This window comes from Tachypleus tridentatus, chromosome 11 (genome assembly GCF_004210375.1).
Source record: "Tachypleus tridentatus isolate NWPU-2018 chromosome 11, ASM421037v1, whole genome shotgun sequence".
Taxonomy (NCBI): Eukaryota; Metazoa; Arthropoda; class Merostomata; order Xiphosura; family Limulidae; genus Tachypleus; species Tachypleus tridentatus.
In genome coordinates, this window is record NC_134835.1 from 85,253,237 (window position 1) to 85,273,152 (window position 19,916).

At 34.1% G+C, this 19,916-nt stretch overlaps 1 protein-coding gene across 2 annotated transcripts in view; it reads left to right on the forward strand.

Moving 5' to 3' along the window:
* LOC143232656 (dnaJ homolog subfamily A member 1-like) overlaps positions 1-19,916 on the forward strand; it is a 38,124-nt gene that overhangs the window by 6,599 nt on the left and 11,609 nt on the right. For both annotated transcript variants that reach the window (XM_076468320.1, XM_076468321.1), the window contains exons 2-3: positions 7,059-7,200; positions 7,675-7,966. In XM_076468320.1, coding sequence (XP_076324435.1) covers positions 7,069-7,200; positions 7,675-7,966 — 424 coding nt within the window. In that variant the 5' untranslated portion in view covers positions 7,059-7,068. The remainder of the gene's footprint in view (positions 1-7,058; positions 7,201-7,674; positions 7,967-19,916) is intronic.

Genomic DNA, 19,916 nt, shown 5'->3' on the forward strand with positions numbered 1-19,916 from the left:
CTCCATGCTCAACAACAAAGTTGTTGATGAGGACAAACCATCCTTTACAGCCACTGATATCAATCTGGAAGAACTACTACACAGACAGCTTTACATTAACTATAGTTGGAAATGTAGCTTTAAAATGTTTTATTCTCTACTAAAGTTGTATCTTCTCCATGCTTGGTTATCACAAAACTGGACAGTATTTCAGAGCCTTAACAGCACTTAAAAGCAAAATTTTTTAAGACCTTGCAGCATTAAGACTGCCTTTCATCATCAAGCCATTGTCCTTTTCAGGTAGGAAACGTTTACAATGACTATCCTCAACCAAGTAGGAGATTACCTAAAAGGTGCCTCAGAAGTCGGGTGTTACAGATCTACCACTAAGATAATCCATCACCATTAGATCTTAAATCCTTCTATGTGGAATAAATGTTTGGTGCTACTGGGACCTGTGGAAATCAATTTAGTCATAAAATGTTGACACAACCCCGGGGCTGTAACCTAGTGCTTAGCTTATGGTTATTCCTGCCTTTCCACCCATCTTCATTTGCAAGCTACATTTTGGGTAAATTATTTATTTCATCCTACACAACACTGAATGAGAGCCAGTTCATTATTTTGTGAAGCAACATCTTTCATGAGGCTTGTGGAACAATTAAGCTCACAACAAGCAGCACAAGGGTGAAGTTCACAGTCACATTGCAAGCTATCCTCAGTATTCACTATTACTGAAAACATCATAAACTCCACACAGATGATGCTACTACCATAATATTTAACTTTTATGCAATTCTGCATAATATTCTTAGTTTGTCCCTTGATGAATGGCAGAAAGAAAAGTAGCTGCCTAATAAAACAATCTAGTCATGTAGGGAATGAAGCTGCTTGGCAGTATATTGACATCCTCTGCACTAGAAAGGTGAAAATAGCAACCAATGAAAATTAGCATTGACAGAGGAAACTTGAATTAAATAAAGTATGGAATAGCATAGAAAAACAAAAGATGAGGAATCAGTAGAATGGTATAGTCATAGATTTGATGAAATAAACTTTTTTGTACCATTTGATTTTTTCTAATAAACTTCATTAATTTTTAAAAATACATTTTTGTCTTAAGTGTTGTATCCATAATTTTAACAAGCTTTTCAGTGCTTAGTTTCACCCACGTATATTTATTGATTGAAACTCGCACATACTGCAGACCTTGATGCTTGAAAAATATATTGTAAACAACCCCCACTAAGCAGTACACACAAGCTGTTAGTATAATGATACTGTATATCTATTCTTTGCTTACAAAATTATACCATTTTTTTTCTTCTAAGTAAGCCTGTGACCATATTTCGAGGGCAAAGTGAGGATAAGAATCAAATATAATGCACATTGACAAATAAACAAAGTAACAACCAACAGAAGTTTCTATACCTGGTAAAATTGGGAAAAAAAGTTAGTCTCCAAAGTTTGGCACATAACAGTTGACTGTTACTACAGTATATAATGTGAATAACAAATTAACAGCTTATGTCCCCAGAGTGGTTTTCTAAACCATTTCAATCTTTGAAAAAGCTTACCAGGTTTTTCCAATCCAAGTTTTCAAGTAGGTAGTTGTGTCTGTAGACTGCTCAGTTTTATATTTTTATAAACCTAAATACAGCTTAGTTTCTAAATTTAATAAATTATAATGGGATTCAGTGGTATCAGTTTAGTTATTTTTTTGTTATTCAACTGTATGTATAAAACCTTGAATTTTGTTTGATCTCTTCCACATGCAAAGTTTTAAAAGGCTAACAAGTGAGTTCCATTACAAGCTAGTACAAAGCTGATAGGAAGAGAATTGTTTTACTTCTTGATTTATGGTTCTATATTTTAAGAAAAAGTTTAATTTATTTCTAAATAGTAATAATCTACACACTAGTCCACTAAAACAAAGCTACAACAAGGGAAGCTAAAGGTCAATTTTATGACTTAAGTGCATGTGCACCACATCACTGCAAGTTGTGTTGTTAGGTAGGCATGACTGGAAGGTCAGTATTAAAACAATAATAAATACACATGTTCATATATATTGCATTGAGACTTAAGCTACTTAGGCTAAATTGTATTTTTGTTATAATATGTAGTCATTCTTGCAAAAAGCAATTTACATTTACTAATTTTTATGTTTACAAGGTTAACTGATGGACCCCATATACTTCGTATAGAAAATAACAATGTCTTGCTGAAAACAAGTGTTTGAAATGCATTTGAGGTTTTACATGTGCAAATAGAGATTTTTAGGATGAAGAATACTTTTCTTAATGATGACATGAAATTGAAATCACTTTGCATTCAGACTAGTTATAAAACACTTTACAAATGAATCTTTAATCAAAATTTCATTAAAAGATCTGATATTTTGTATATAAAATGTTTGTAATCTTTAAAAGTCTACCAAATTTTGTGAAGATGTGCATGCTGTATCAAAAGTTAGACCATGCAAATGTATAGATGATATCGTGTGTAATATCAAGTCTGTAGTGAAATGGTTAAAACAACACACCTAAACATAGATTTTACTGAACTGTGTGGTATGTTGAATACAACACTGTTTGAAATTAGTTGTTTGTAATATCAAATACTAAGTCTGTAGTTTTGTACAAACTAGGGACTCATTTCTAATATTGACAAGCTATAATGTAAAATAAAAACCTAATATCTATTTTACTGAGAGATGTCTTGTATACTGAATCAAACATGTTGGCACCATTCAACTTTCCCAGTGGTTTTCTTGGCCATTTAAGTCAGTGAAAAGCTACCACATTCTTTTGTGCAAAGTTTTCAAGTAGGTAGGTTCCATTTTATTCTGCTCAAAGTTTCATACTTTTTAAAATCTAAATATATCGTAGTTACTAAGTTTAATAAATTATTGGGAAATTCTATGGTACCAGTGTAATTTATAATTTTTTGGTTATTCAACTGAGATATAAAAACAAAACAAACCTAAAATACAATTGATATCTTCCGTGTGCAAAATTTTAAAAGGCTTAGCAACCTGTTTAGTGACAAGAGTACGAAGGTCATAACAAGAAGAGATAATTGTTCTTTACTTTTCTTATTCTATATTTTAAGAAAAATGTTTAATTATATCTAAATAATGGTAATATATATATATAGTGAAATTAACTACATTTAACTGAAGTTAAATAACTAAAATCATGAGAAAAGATTGCATTAGTTAGAAACAGCAAATCCCAACCTCTGATTAATTATAACCATAATATTTTAAAAGCCAAAACGCATTAAAATTTAAAAAATTAAATAAAATATGCTGGATTTTTAAAACAAATTCTAGGGTACAAGCTAAAGTTTGGGATTATAAAATGTATCCTTGGTTTTGGAGGTGAATGAAGAAATAGTACCCACTTTGTGGTAGGGGATACTGTCTATAATAACTGAAATGTGACTGTATATTACAAAATACTAGTCCATTAAAACCTAGCCAAGACAGGTGACTGTATATTACAAAATACTAGTCCATTAAAACCTAGCCAAGACAGGGAAGACTTAAGGTCAGTTTTATATTACTGAATACATTAGTGCATGTGCACTATGTCAGTGCAAGTTACATAATGTTAGGTAGGGTAAGCATGAGTGGAAGGTCAGTGTAATAAATAATATATATGTTCATGTATAGCATGATGAAACTTAAGTAACTTAGAATAAACATTTATTTTTTTTCATGTTATAATTTGTAGTTATTTTCTAATTTTTTATGTTTGAGGTTAATTGACAGAACCCATGTAGTTAGTGTAGAAAATTACAGAATATGAAGTCTTAGTGATAACAAACATTTAAAAGGTATTTGGGAGGTTTCAGAGATTACACAAGTATTTGAACTTTTTGGAATGAAGAATACTTTCCACTCAGATGAGTAACAAAACAACTATTTTCCGAAACAAATCTTCAGTAAAAATTGTATTAAAAAATCTGATTTTCTGTATACAAGATGCTTGCAATCTTTACTAAGTCTTAAATTTTGTGAAGAAACACATGCTCTACCAAAAGTTAGTACACATAATGTATGCAGATGTGTAATGAACTCTTGTGTGTTATAAGCAGCCCATTTCAAAAGGGTTGAGGTGACTAAACACTGCTCAAAATGCTTAAGGCTCTAGACAGAACACTATTTTCACTAGATGCACATTAAATTCTTTTTTTGTGTTTAGAAACACACACAAGGGTACTCAGTTTTAATTCCATGTCATACTAAACCATTCCTTGGGCCTTTCTATTTTGAGTTTATCATAAGTACATCAGAATTGTTCATTTTTAGCGTCTTGTACAGCTGTTGTGGAAGAAAATTTAAAAACTATATATCCTTCGTGGCGTTACACCAGTTTACTGGATGTTTCCAAAATATATTTTGATGTTCAGTCTCAAATGAAGAAAGATTTTGATTCTAGATAGTCTGTAACATTGGAATGATTAATTCTCAGTTTGTCTATTTTTCTCAGGTAATTAACACTAACAGTAGTGTATTCACTGTTCTTTCTGGTGCCCTGCTTAAAAGAAAGTATACTTAAGATGCCTGAAACCTGATAGCATTTCTAGCTCAAGTTTGAACTTTTTCAAAAGATTTTCACAGTGTATACTTGAAGTTTATTTTTTGAGTTCCTGTAAGGTATCCTGTTTTTTTCTTTACTGTGTGCAGTACCTAATAGCATAAAATGTTTTTAAACTGTATAGGTGGAATAAAGCATACATCCAGTACATCATAGTATAAGCAACAATTTGATAGAAAAATACTCATCATTTTTTAGAGATTTGTGAAATTTAGTTGATGCTGCTCTTTCCTTGCAACCAGCAAGAAAATTCACTCACTTGGACAAAAACTATCCAGTTACTTAATGATTCAATCCACATCTTTTGGGTATTACATCATGTACCATGCATTTTGGGAAAATTAAAATACTGCAAACGAATTGTACTGGAAATTGTTTCAAAGTGCATTTCGAACTTTCTGGATTGTATGAGTAAGTAACTTACAGGCATGAAGTCTTCTTTCTACATCAGCAATTATTTTAGATACACTATCTTTCAATATCAGCCCGGCATGGCTAAGTGGTTAAGGCACTCGACTCATAATCTGGGAATCATGGGTTTGAAAGGTCGGCTGTTTTATGCCACGGCTAAAAAAATAAAACTCCAATGAATATACAATACGGTATATAAATTCTAAACATTTAATTGGTACTTAAGTAGCAAAGGCTATCAAATCAGTTCTTTTAATTACCTTTATATGCTTGCTTGACAAAAATAAACCAATTCTAAAGTTCAAAAGTAACTTAACAGTGTATATCATCAATTTAGGTCTTTGCCAGCAACTTAAAGCTGCATACAAAGTCAATGGCAATTTTAATGTAAAATAAACCAAATTAAATCACTGAATTTATCCAGACACATTACAAATATTTTGAAAAAATGTTTTTCTAATTTTAATAAAGTGCTTGCAATTTATATATACATGCATTCCGCTACTGGTAACTTTTAGGTTTACTTTTGAAACGAATATTATATTATATTGTACTAATGAGTAAAATTGTAAGAATTTGATAATACAAGCTGTATGTATAGTGGCAAGTAATGAAGGGATATCGTTAGAAGTTTGAGTTGAGTACAGAAACAGGATAACATATATTGTAACATTTACTATAATGTATCTGTTTTGATACTAATGTTTAAGTCAAATTTATGCTTAGAAATGTTCATAACCTGTACTGTTAAATCTATTTCATAATTTCTGCCTATTCACTTAAGTTGTAGAAGATTCTCAAATGGAAGAATCAACAGTCTATGTACATGTAAACACTAGTCCAATGTATATTGTTCTGCAGACTGTAATTTCTAGAAACTTTCTTTACACATATGACTGTAACAAGATGTGCCAAAAGACTATATATTATTAGTTTGCCACAGTTGGTACACTATAAATTTTGAGTGACAATGTACCTCATTATGATTATATTCTCATTTTTTTGTCTGATTGTTCACTTTTTCAGGTCTTTTTGCTATATTTAGTATAAAGTTTGAATCAAATTTTTGTTAAAATCTCTTCATCTGCCATTCCATTTGGTAAGTGTTAACATTGAGATACATTTACAATTGTAAGTGAAACCAGAAACAAATGATCATTATGATTTCCAATATGACAGCTCTTGCAATCCCATGTCATGCAGAAAATTAAAGTACTTTATGAAGTATAATTTGTATCATTACCCAAATTTTTAAAGCTATTCTTGTTGTTCTGAATTTCCTATTAATTAATAAAAATTTTTAACTTGAAACTTTAAAACATTGATTTAATTTCTCAGCTACAAATATTGTATTATTGTGTGTATCATTGATAGCTTAGGGCATTTAAATACTAGTTGTCTGTGAGCTTGTTACATGCAAGTAAACAACAGCTGATTGAGTGAACAGCATGCATCATGATAGACCTTACAGGAGCTCTAAAAATCCTTGCAAAATCCATTTTACGTTGGTGAGATGTTGCCCGTCAAACATTATAAAGCCTGAAACACTAAAACTGAAACACCCAGTATTAGAAGCTAGTTGCCTATATTTATACATTATTTAAATAGGGATTTATATAGACTTTTTCAAAACAAACCTACTATTAAAGTGCATTTAAGTTGGAAGTTTCATATTTATATTATGAGTGAATAGATAACCAAACACTGTACACATTTTCCAGTTATTGGCAACAGACAAGACAAAAAACGTATATAGACTGCTCAGTCCATCTAATTCAGACAGTGTTCACATTTCTGGTTAGCTTATGGTTGACTGCACAGGTGAATTATTCTCAGTTGAACAATTAAAAACAGAAGGAAACCAAATAATTTTGATTATGTAAGGTGTACAAGTCATGGATTTCAAAAGGTGTGTACAGACAGAATTGTTTGTCATAATATAAAGTTTGAGTACATGTATACTGAGCATAGTCTCTTCATGTCTACTTTTTATTTTTGAAACAGATTTGTGTATTTTTTGTATTGCAGTTGTATATGTATTTTGGTTTTTTTCTATTATAGATAATTTAGAATGGTGAAGGAAACAGCCTTTTATGAAATTTTAGGAGTTAAACCAGACTGCTCTGACAGTGAGCTAAAAAAAGCTTATAGGAAGTTAGCCTTGAAATATCATCCTGACAAGAATCCTTCAGAAGGAGATAAGGTACGTTACTGATAGTAATACTGGTGTGAAAATATAACTGAAAGCAAGGGACCATTTAGTCCTTTAAGGATGTTCTTGTGTACCCACACTATCAAAGACTGAACACAAAACCCACTTTTATTCTTCTTGAAATTGAACCTCCTGTAACTCCTGCTGATGCCTCAATTCATCACACAAGGCCAGTCTCCCTGTTAGGGAAATATAACTGCCCTATAGTTCAGTCTTTTCCGAAAATATGTTAACGATAAATGTTTAATGGAGTGCTTGATTAACTTATTTTTGGAAAAAGGCATTAAATCTATACACACTATTACAATTGAGGCCTAATATACACAGAAGTGATCATAACATTTTCATAAATATGCTGAGCTGGCCTGCATATAAATTTAGGTAGTGTAACAATTAATTATTGGGCTAATTTAGTGTAAGTTTTGGGTGATTTTTTTTTAATATTTTACTATCACTGTTCTACAGTTTAAAAGGATCTCTCAAGCTTATGAAGTGCTATCCAACCCAGAAAAAAGAAAAATATATGACAGAGGTGGAGAAGAAGCAATCAAAGAAGGAGGTGGAAGTGGTCATGGATTTTCATCACCTATGGATATTTTTGACATGTTCTTTGGAATGGGTGGTGGAGGTGGACGGAGACGAGAGCGTCGTGGGAAAGATGTTGTTCATCAGTTAGGAGTAACCCTTGAAGAGCTGTACAATGGAGCAGTGAGAAAGTTAGCATTACAGAAAAATGTAATTTGTAACAAATGTGCTGGTAGGTTTCTGTTTTGACTCATCTTTCAATCTGTTGCAAAAAACATCAAAAAATTTGCTTTTTTTATGAGTAACTGTTAAACAGTGCAAAATTCTACTAGTTATGAATTTTAATTTCATTTTTTCTTTCATCATTCTTTGGGTAAATAAATGAGGAATTTTGATTCTCTTGAAGTTGTAGATCATGACACCAATGGAAACTGGATAATATATTTTTGAGGAAGTTTTTATAATTCTTGTTTATTTTATTATTTTTTTAATTTTCTTTAGAAATTTGGTATGCAGTCCTACTTTAAAAGTTCTAACATCACAATCTGACATGGTCAATCCTTTTGATCAGTTCACCTAGTTGTTGCATTGTAAAGGTTTCCATCATGTTTTTATTATCGATTTGTGTTCAAAACATTTGAGAAGGTTGTTTTTATTTAATAAGATGCATCCTGTTTAATGTAACCTTGGCACATGCAACAAACATTTTTTTTTTTTTTTTTTATAAAGACTATTTTTTTTTACCCTGATGTCAATACTATGGTTATTTAAGTACTCTATTTCACGCATGCACTATTTGGTATGATATATTTACTTAAGTAACAGCACATTCAAATGTTTGGCAGGAAAAACACCTAATAAACATAAATAATGGTGGCGGTTCATTTTCTGGATTTTTGAAAAGTGTAACATAATCAGACCTTTTGAAATTAAACTAATTGATAATATTTCTGTTTCCTTATTCAAAATCTGTTGTAGGATTTTAGAATTAGTTTTACACACCTTTCTTGGGAAGGCTATAAATCTGCTCAGTGAAAACAATGTTAAACTTGTAATTTTTTTAAAGATCATAATCATTATTAAAAAAAAAAAGCTTTGAAGACAGTGATGTTTGATATACCAAATAGTTTATTTTATTGTAACAACTTAGTGATGAGATTTGCGAAAACCAGTAACATTTTGTGGCAAAGTGAAATGGAAACGAAAAATGTATCAAAAATAGTTTGAATTAAGAGGAAAGATTAAGATGGTGTATTTAATGGAACTGGAATGGTTCAGAGAAGCTCAATTCTTTCAACATGGGCTTGGTCCCACAGAACAACCTCAACCATTTTGTGCTTATATTCATGCTATAACTTTTAAATTACTTTGTGTATCTTTGCAAAATTTTTTAGATTATCAGTAAATATTACAAGGCTTTTGTATGGAAGATATCCAGTTTTTAAATTATGGCTCAAGGTGTATGTACCCTTTTTTCATTGCTTTTTTCTTTTCATGAAGTAATTTTCATTTAATGTTTTTATGCATCAGAAAAAATTTTCAAGGTTCATATGTGAAGTCTTTATAATGTTAGATAGTTACAAAATATTTTTAAGAAAAAAAAATTCACTAATTAATCTGTTCAAGTTTACTCAGTTTGATATTTTAACCACAATAAAAAAATAATAATTAGGAAATAAATATGAATTATGCCTTTTTGTCATGTAATGACAACCTATAACAGAAGAATAAATATTTTGGTTAAATTAAATTTATAACACATCTCCCCTCGGTGTGGATTCCTGTGCGTGGTGAGGGGACCTCCCAGGTAAGGTTCTGTCTGGTTACCTTCTCTGGGATCTAAACATCCACCCACGTGTTTGCCGTGCGTGGCGACCTGTAAAGAGGAGGAGAGGATCCTGGTGGTTGAGGGGTCCAACCCTAACACACCACTTTGGCCTTAAATTCCTGTAGACGGGCAGCCTTTGGGTCAGTCGGCTGGTCCACTTGGGCTAGAGTCAACCAAGTACCAGTGTTGGAAGTTCTCAATAGGTGTTGTGGACACAGTGCTTGATGCTGGTGTTTGGGTATAGTGCTCACGAAACCCTGGCGTTGCTGCATTGTCCTTGCATGACATTGTAGTGCATCCTCTTGCAGGGCTTCATGGTGAAATTTTCCTTTTTTCCTATGGATCCTCCTTCAAAAAATTTTAAATAAAATAGTGAAAAAACAGTCAATAGGTAAGCGACCACGTCTTGAAGACTCTGGGCAGCAATCTTCAACATCTGTAACACTCGTACCTCATTTTCTTATATTACATTCTCTTTCAGAAAAACCTTTAGGGCAATTGTCCCCTTTTCTATTCAGAAGGGACTAGAGGGTCTTGCTGGCTCTCCAAAATCAGTAAAGAAGCTTCGATCTGGAGACATATTAGTTGAAACATTCACAACCCACCACAGTGAACTCCTTTTCAATTCAATGGCAATTGGGGATATACCTATTGAGGTTACCTTTCATGCTACCTTGAATTCATCACGAGGAGTTATTGTTGAGAGGGATTTGAAGAATGTCCCCAAGTCAGAGATTCTCGCTGGTCTCTCCACTCAAGGAGTTTCTGCAGTGAGGCGCATCTCCACTCGCAAAGATGGAGTTAAACTGCCAACAAATACTTTCGTTTTGACATTCAGGTTATCTAACTTGCAGGGTACGGCCATACATTCCAAACCTTCTCCAATGTTTGCAATGTCAGAGGTTCGGCCACTCAAAGACATCATGTCATGGTTCCCTGACATGTGCTCGTTGCGGTGGCAAGGAACACAATGCCTATGAATGTGACATGGACCCATATTGTGTCAACTGCAATGGTTCTCACTCTTCCTACTTTTGTTCTTGCCCAAAATGGTTTGAAGGAAAAAGAGGTGCAGTGTTTGAAAACGATTCATAACATTAATTATCCTGAGGCTCAGAAATTGCTGCCCGCCACTCCATCTCGAACATATGCTGCTGCACTTTATTCCACAACTACAGTGGGAGTGCAGACAGATCTCTGTACCTCCAAGAGAATCGTTTTCAAAACAAATGAAAAGCCTATTGATCTCCATGGTTAAAAAGGTAAATGAATCGTCTTCCACACCTATCTTTGTTCCTCCCATACATTCCAACAAACCTCAAGATCCACATTCTTCAGTTTCAGATACAGGCATTTCTTCTGATACATCTTTTTCTCCCACCCCAGGAGGCAAAACAATCATTTATTCACGTCCTAAGTCATTGGAATCCCCTTCCAATAACAAAGACCTGCCCAATCGACCCAGGGCAGAATCCATGAAGGTTGATAGACCTCCTCCGACTAAGGACAGTAAGGAAAAAAGACATGGTCGTAAACAGAAGGGTTCTCCAGCCAATTCGCCTACCCATCATTAAAAATGGCCACCTTGATACAATGCAACTGTCGAGGTTTCTGTTCTAATCTGGATGGTATCAAAACACTGATTGCTTCCTGCCATCCTGTATCTTTCCTTACAAGAAACATTTCTCAAACCTGCTGATACAGTCACCATTCGGCAGTTTTCTCTGTACAGAAATGACAGGCTGTGTGATGGACGAGTTCATGGAGAGGTGGCACTATTGGTTGATCAACATGTGCCCACCCTGTCTTTGTCACTCAACGCACCTTTGTAGGCTGTAGCCATCCGTGTTTTCTTGGGTCATACCATCACTGTTTGTTCTCTCTACCTGTCCCCTGGAGAGACATATGATCAATCAGGCCTTGATGCTTTCGTTGAACAGTTGCCATCTCCCTTTCTTCTTCTGGGGGACTTTAATGGACATCATCCCCCTCTGGGGAAGTGCTGTTATTGATAGGAGGGGTCGCTCTGTAGAGTGTATGCTCTCTGATCACAATCTTTCTCTTTTCAATACTGGTTCTTCCACTTATTTTCATGCACCTAGTCAATCCTTTACAGCTATTGATCTCTCAGTTTTCTCCCCTTCATTATTCTCCCATTTTTCATGGAGAGTTGACAAGTATCCACCAGGCAGTGATCATTTTCCTATACTTTTGAGAAAGACAGGCCGTGGTCGATGCCACCCTACCCGCGTGCCCTGGTGGAAGCTGGATCAGGCAGACTGGTCCACTTTCACTGCTCTCGCAGAACTTGATCCTGCCATTGTGAATCAGCCATCAATAGACGACTGTGTGGCAGCAGTAACTGGCTGTATTATACAAGCAGCTGCTCAGTGTATTCCTAAAACCTTGACACGTTTTCCACGATATCCTTGTCTGTGGTAGAATCCTGCTTGCCACTTAGCACGGAAGGCTCAAAAACGGGCCTGGGATACTTTTCGTAGATATCCCACACTTTCGAACTGCGTTGCTTTCCAATGGGCCCGTGCACATGCTAGGTGGGTAAGACGTCAAAGCCAGAAGGAATCTTGGATTAAGTTCACAACTAGCATATATTCTACCACCAGTTCCAAGGTCGTATGGGACAGGATTTGCAAGGTCAGTGGGCACTACAATTCTGTCCTCCTCTCGATCTTACTCTCTGATGGTCAGTAGGTGGCTGATCTCTGGAGCATTGCTGATACTCCAAGTGAAGGCTTTTGCTGGGTATCTACCACTCTGCTTGTTCCTCCACCTTCTTGGCTATCAAGACTCGGGCAGAGCGTTCACCTCTTTCCTTTCAAACTGACTGTCTCTTTGACTATAATTGTCCCTTTACACTGGTAGAACTGAAAATGGCCCTTCATTGGTCTGGCAGTACATCTGTTGGACCTGATGTACACTATGACATGTTGCACCATCTATCTCCTGCTTCTGGTGATGTCCTTCAACTTGTCTTTAACCGGATCTGGCAGGAGAATGTTTTTCCTGATGCCTGGCACCAGGCTATTATTTTACCTTTCTCTTAGCCAGGGAAAGATCCCAAGATTCCTTCAAACTACCGTCCAATTGCTTTGACGAGCTGTTTCTGTAAGACTTTAGAAAGGATGGTTAATGCTCGTCTTGTTTGGTTCCTCAAATCACACAATCTCCTCTCGCCCACCCAGTGTGGGTTCCGATGACAGCACTCCACCACAGACCACCTAATTCGACTTGAAACATCAATCAGAGAAGCCTTTCTCAAATGCCAACATCTTGTATCAATATTCTTTTGACATTGAGAAGGCTTATGACACAACATGGAGGTATGGCGTTTTGCGAGACCTCCATGCATATAGGTTACGTGGCCATTTACCCATGTTTATTAAAAAATTTTAATGGACATGAGATTCCAAGTTCAAGTGGGTTCGACACTTTCCTGTTCTTTTGTACAGGAACTTGGAGTCCCTCATGGCTGTGTTTTGAGTGTCACACTTTTTAGTATAAAGATAAATGCCATCACTGAACAACTCCCTCTCACTCTTGCGAATGGGCTGTATATCAACGACTTTCACATCTCATGTCAGTCGTCGAACATGAGATATATTGAGCGGCAACTACAAACTTCCCTCAATCATGTACTGAAGTGGACTATGGTGAATGGCTTTAATTTCTCTCTCTAAAACCATTTGCATGCACTTTTGCTGCCAACGGAGTATTCACCCTGATCTTGCACTTCATATTGGTGAAGTTTTGCTGCCAGGGGTCCCTGAGACAAAGTTCTTGGGGCTTATCTTTGACCATCAGCTGACCTTTATACCACACTTGAAGCAGCTACGGGTCAAATGCACAAGAGCACTGAATATCCTTCGTGTCCTCTCTTCTACCATTTGGGGAGCAGATCGATGTTCAATGTTAAAGGTATATTGTGCTCTTATTCAATCAAAACTGGACTGTGGATCAATGGTCTATGGCTCTGCCAGACCCTCGGTTTTAAAGATGCTAGACCCCATTTATCACCAAGGACTTTGACTCTGCACTGGGACTTTCCGCACCTCTCCAGTTCAAAGCTTATACGTTGAATCTCATGAACCTTCTCTGCACCTTTGCCATTTGCAACTATCTTTACTATATTCTTTGAAACTTCGTTCCTTACCAAAGCATCCCACCTTAGGATATGTTTTCCTTCTTCAGTGGGCTGTACTTTTTCAGAACAGACGATCTGCCATTTCTCCGTTTGGCCTTTGCATCCAGGTGCAATTGGATGACTAAGGTCTGTCTTTGGATAACATTGCAGATTTCACAGATCAGCCCATCCCACCACAGCTTATTACAGCCCCCAAATGTGACCTTTCTTTCAGTCATCTGAAAAAGGCAGATACTCCAGATTGGAAGTACCATCATTTAATTAATGAACATCTTTCAAACAATCATTCTGTTCCCATTTATACAGATGGTTCCAAATCAGGTAATTCAGCGGGCTCTGCTATGGTTTGCTGTGGTTTGGTGGTTGTGCGCAGAATCCCCTCTACAGCTTCTGTGTTCACTGCTGAACTGTATGCCATATCTCTTGCTTTGGATCATATTGCAGCTGAGCAGTAATCCAACTGCACTATTTATTCTGACTCCCTTAGTTCTATACTGGCCCTGGAATCGCTACACGTTGGGTCACACCCTGTTCTCACTGATATTCAAAACCAACTGGCCCATTTCTCATTAACTGCTACTTCTATTCAGTTTTTCTGTATACCAGGCCATGTTAGTATCTGCAGGAACGAGCTTGCAGACACGGCAGCTAAATCTATCTGCTCTGGCACTATCACCACTGTGCTTATTCCGTACATGGACTATGGCCTTGTGTTCAAGGCTCTGCTCCGTGCCAGCTGGCAGTCCACTTGGAGTGAGCAATGACAACAAGCTTTTTCAAATAAAACCCTATATTGGGCTTTGGCCATCTAGCTTTCGTAAGGTTCAGAAGGAGGAAGTTGTTCTAAGTAGATTACGCATTGGTCACAGTTTTGTAACTCATCGTTTTCTTTTATTTGGAACTGATGCACCAGTATGTAGCTTGTGTAACACTGAAATCACTATCAGCCACATTTTACTTTCTTGCCCTCAATATTTTAAACATGTTTTTTCTCGGTATATCTGTAACATTGGACAGTGTTATTAGTGATGGTGACACTGTCCACCTTGATAAAAGTTTTTAGTATTTTAATGGCCATTAATCTTTTTAATCTCATTTAAGTGTTGGATATTTATTCATTACACCTTTTTAATTGTGGTTCTCTTTTCACAGTTTCATTTTTCTCTCGTTCAATTTGACATTGAAAAATGGCCTAAACATTAAATAACTGAACACCAGGACTGGAAAGGCCAACTTCAGGTGACTAACGCTGCTGTTTGAACTACCCATTAGTCGTTCTGGGGAGTTGTTATTCCAATTTTGCTGCATGTCTTTTAAACTTTTATTACTTTACCCTTTGGTACTGGCCATAATGACACTCAACCTGGAACCAGGACTGGAAAGACCAACTTCAGGTGACTGGTGGTTCTGGTACTTGCCTGTTAGTCTTCCTGGTGGGTTATGATCATTACCATTCTGCTACAGAAGTTCTTTACAACTTTATAGATTGGATGTCAACATCGGTTTTATGCAATGTTTTGTTTTTACCTTTGTTTACTTTTATAAATTTTACTCCATTTATTTGACTTTTACCTTTTACTGGACTTTTGGCTACTCATTATTACGATTTTGCTATATGTCTTTTAAAACTTCGATTTTACATTTTGATAATTGCTGCTATGACCCAGAACCAGGACTGGAAAGACCAACTTCAGGTGACTGACGGTGGTTCTTGAACTTACCTGTTAGTCTTCCTGGCGGGTTATGATCATTACCATTTTTCTAGAGAAAGAGAAAGTACTTCACAACTTCTCTTACTCTGCTTTCTCTCTTACCATTGTAAACTAGGTGTAAACATTGGTTTTATGCTTTTTCTGTTTATCAATGATGTTTTTTTGTTTTACCTTCATTTCCTTTTCTGCATTTTACTACATTTAATTTATTTTTACCGGACATTTGGCGCAGATAGCCTAGCTGCTTTGTGCCATAAAACACTAAATCAATTAATCAATCAACATACATCTATATATGTATTTTTATTGATATTTGAGCTGTGCTTGGCTAACAGTATGAAAGTTGCATACATGCATTTGTTACCATATCCAAGAATATAAAACTAACCTCTACAAAGTGACCTGTCTTGACTGTGTTTGAGTGGTGTAGTATCTTATAAAGTAGTCATATCTCTATTATATGCATTATATATGTATATAGATTGTTAGTATTTACAAATGTGTTCTAAAACTTGTTTTTCTTAACATACAGCAGGAAATAAGGAAGCAAAGCAAATGGTGATCTCTTCTAGTTACAAACTTTGTACTGTTTGTTATAGCTTGCTAAACCTTAAAAACCTCAAATTTTTGCATGTGGAGGACATGAAGTAAATTTTTTTAGGTTTTATATTTTCAAATAATCAAAACTATTATAAATAATATTATTAATAATACACCAAAGAATTCCATTGTAATTTATCAAGATTAGTAACTAAGCTGTTATGAAATTTCAACACACAAAATCTTGTTTCAAAAAAAGGAAGTGATTATGGGGAAACTTAAGTGGCAGAAAGCCACTAGGGAAACATTCTGGGCTTTTGTTTGGTTTATTCACATCTCATGAAAAGAAGTGTATGTAAGGGGCTCCTTCCAAAAATGGGAAGAGGTAAGCTGGGCCAGTGTCTGTGATTCAGTACATGAGCAATACCTTAGCAAATAGAAAAGATAGGAAGTTCTTATTTTGATATTCTAGGTTGTCAGTATTGGTAATTCCTAATTTGTACAAAACTATAGATATTGTATTTCAACACAACAGACAACAAATTTGAACCAGTTCTGCATTCAACTTTCCACATATTAAAAAATAAATTAATCTTTGTTTTGTAATGATTACTTTCAAATTAAGAAATTAAATAATGTATAATGTGAATTATCTACAGTTTTATACTGAACTTAGACATAAATCCCTAAAATAGTAGCTCAATAACATCTTGAGTGCAAGCAAAACTAAAAATAATTTGAAACATTCATGAATTACATGTATAAATAGGGTAGAAAAATTTTAATAGAAAGTAGAAGTGTTGGTTATTTGTAGAATTGATTTAAGAAACATTTTAAAGTGAATGCTGCAGTAAATAGTACACAAACAAGTAAAGTGGTACTAGTTGGATAAATTTTAAAATTATATTCAGTCCTTACTTTATAGCTTGAAATTTTGCATATTTTCAACAGTGAAAGCAGTATTCAAGTAACTATGTTTATGGTTTAATCTACAGCTGAAACTTGTTTTAATAGTTTTAGGGTAAAACATTTTATCACCTTAATTTAAAAAACAAAAGTTGCAAAGTAATGTTTATTTTCATCAACAACACTTAAGTACTAGTAGGTCTTGTGGAAATTTGCAACTAAAAATCCTTAGTGCTGTTAGTCATATTTTACACCTATCAAGATAGGTCTTCCTATGGTCACCAGTCAAAGGCCAAGTCATCACTTTTGTTTGCTTGCATTCAAATTTTAACTGGATGACTATTTTTGGAATTTTGGTATCAAATTGTATGTTATAATTCAAAGTTTAGTATTATACATTAGTTAATTTAAAATAAAATATTTAAAAAACACCTATGTTGATTTTTGTTTGTCATGTGGTATGTTGAACATTGCACTAGTTTAAATTAGATGTTTGTGTTGCCAAATATAAAGCCTATAGTTTTGTATGAATTAGAAACTCAAATTACCAATACTGACAGCTAGAATATAAAATAAGTACCTCCTGTCTTTTCAATTTGCTGAGATATTGCTCGTACTGAATCACACACATATTTGGAAACAGTTCCTTATTTACACTTGCATCTCTTTATGGCATGAATAGCAAACTGAAAAATTGGATGTACCCCTTTAGTGACTTTCTCAGCCATTTTCAAGTGTCATGAAATCATTTTCTTCTTTCAAAACAACTTCAAGGAGATGGGTTGAGTCTTTAGTCAGGTCTGCTTGAAATTTCATATTTTGTATAGACCTAAATACAGCTTCATGACTAAGCTTGCTAAATTATAATGGAATTCTGTGGTATTGATATAATTATTTACAATTTTTGGTTATTCCAAAGGTATATCACCTTAAACTATTTCATTTCACATTCTTCATATGCAAAAGTTTAACAGGCTTAGTAACCTATGGCAAGCAGAAAACAAGTACAAAGGTCATTGTAACTAGAAAATGTAGCTGTTTTCTCCACTTATTTATTTTCTTTTATTAAGAACTTTTGTGTATGTATATAGTGTGTTATAACTGAATTGTGGTTATATTTTACAAAGTACTATTATTAATCTACTATTAGCTAAGACAAGTCACTTTTAAAGGTCAGTTTTATACTCTTTAAATACAGTAACAATAGTGCACATGTCGCATCATTGTAACTTCTGTGATGTAAGCCAGTAACAGCTCAAAGGTTACTGTAATAAAAATAAACGTGTGATGTTTTGACATTTAAACTGTTTGGACTAAACATTTGTTGTGAAGTTATAATCTGTGGTTTTTCTAGAATAAAAACAGCATTTCATATTTATTTTTTAATTTGTATAGTGGTCAAGAGATTTATGAAATCTGTCAAACACATACAGAAATTCCAATTCAGTAGACAGTCAATCCCACTGTTCATTGGTAAAAGAATAGCCCTAGAGTTGGCAGTGGTTAGTCATGATTAGTTGCCTTTACTCTAGTCTTACACTGATAAATTGGGGACGTTTAATGCAGATAGCCCTTGTGTAGCTTTGCACGAAATTCAGAAAGAAACCAGATTAGTAGTGAAAATAACAGGTAAATTACAAGTTTCTTTAGAAGTATTTGACAATTCTGGAAGTTATAAAAAATTACACTTGCAAAATTAAAATTTTTTGTTGCAGAAAAGTATTTTTAATCTTAATAAAAAGTACTTTGCATGTTGGAGAGTTAACATTCTGAAAGAAAAATTTTTTACAAGAAAATCTTTAAAATATCTTAATATAAAAACCTTATTTTGTGTACAAAAGCTTAATAGCATTTACCAATAACTTGAAAATTTTTGTAAATGTGTATACATTATCAAAATATACAAATAATTACTCTCATGAATACTTTTATGGTTACGAGTTGGGTGGATTTCACCCAACCCATGATGGGAAGGGTTAAGGTTTTTGTACTGCTTGACGATGATTCATTTTGATGTCAGTAGTTTAAGCGAGAAAAAAAATTTTTGCTAAATCTTGGAGACAGCATTTCCTATAACTTTTCATATATTTGACAGTTTTGTTAATTGTAAGTATTTAAACAATTTAATATAAAATATCTTGTCATTGACACCTGCATGGTGTAATTAATGAAGAAAAGATTAATATTCTGTTTCTGCACAGCTAAGTTTGTTTTTGTAATTTCACTGCCAGTCCAAAAAATAACTTTTTACTAAATTACTTCATTTTCAAGTGTTATTTAGTTTTTGTACAGGTCTTAGTTGAAATCTAGCTGTTTAATCATTTACTAATAAAACAACTTTGAAAACAGCTGTAAAGAAAGCTCAAGTACAATTTAATAAGTAACAGTTTAGACTTATCTCACATTAATAGAAAAAATATATATAGGTTTAAGTTTGTTTTCATAGCTCCTTTCAATGATCCTTTTGTTTTTAATTGTAAAAGTATTTATTAAATTAACCTATTTGAAGGCTTCAAAAATGATCTTCATTGGTAAGGTATTGGGTAACTGGAGATGAGGTAGGTATGTGTATACAGTTTACAGAAAGGTTGAATGAGTGACAGAAAAGGTTTAAAATTTTTATGCTGTAACAAATGTATAATGTTTGGAAATAAATTATCATTGGTTTTAAGTAGTTCAAAAGTCACATGATCAGAAATTTTTAAATGCTTAATAAAGGTATTGTATTGTTGTGTAGTTCTTTGTTTAAAATGAGCTTTTAATTTTTGATATGCTATGATTTTAGTAGCTTACTCTTCTATTTCAGGGTGATGTATTTAGATTATAGCCTTGACATGCATATTTACAATCAAAGTGAATCCTCAAACATGCTCTATTTACCTATTTCCTTGTGTGTTATAAAGCACCTAATATTAACTTTTCTTAACCATTAAATGTGTATGACATGACAAATAAGCAAACTCTGATTTAAAAAAAAAAAAAATCAAATTTCACCACATGACAGGTGCACCAGTACAAAAATTCTGTAATATAA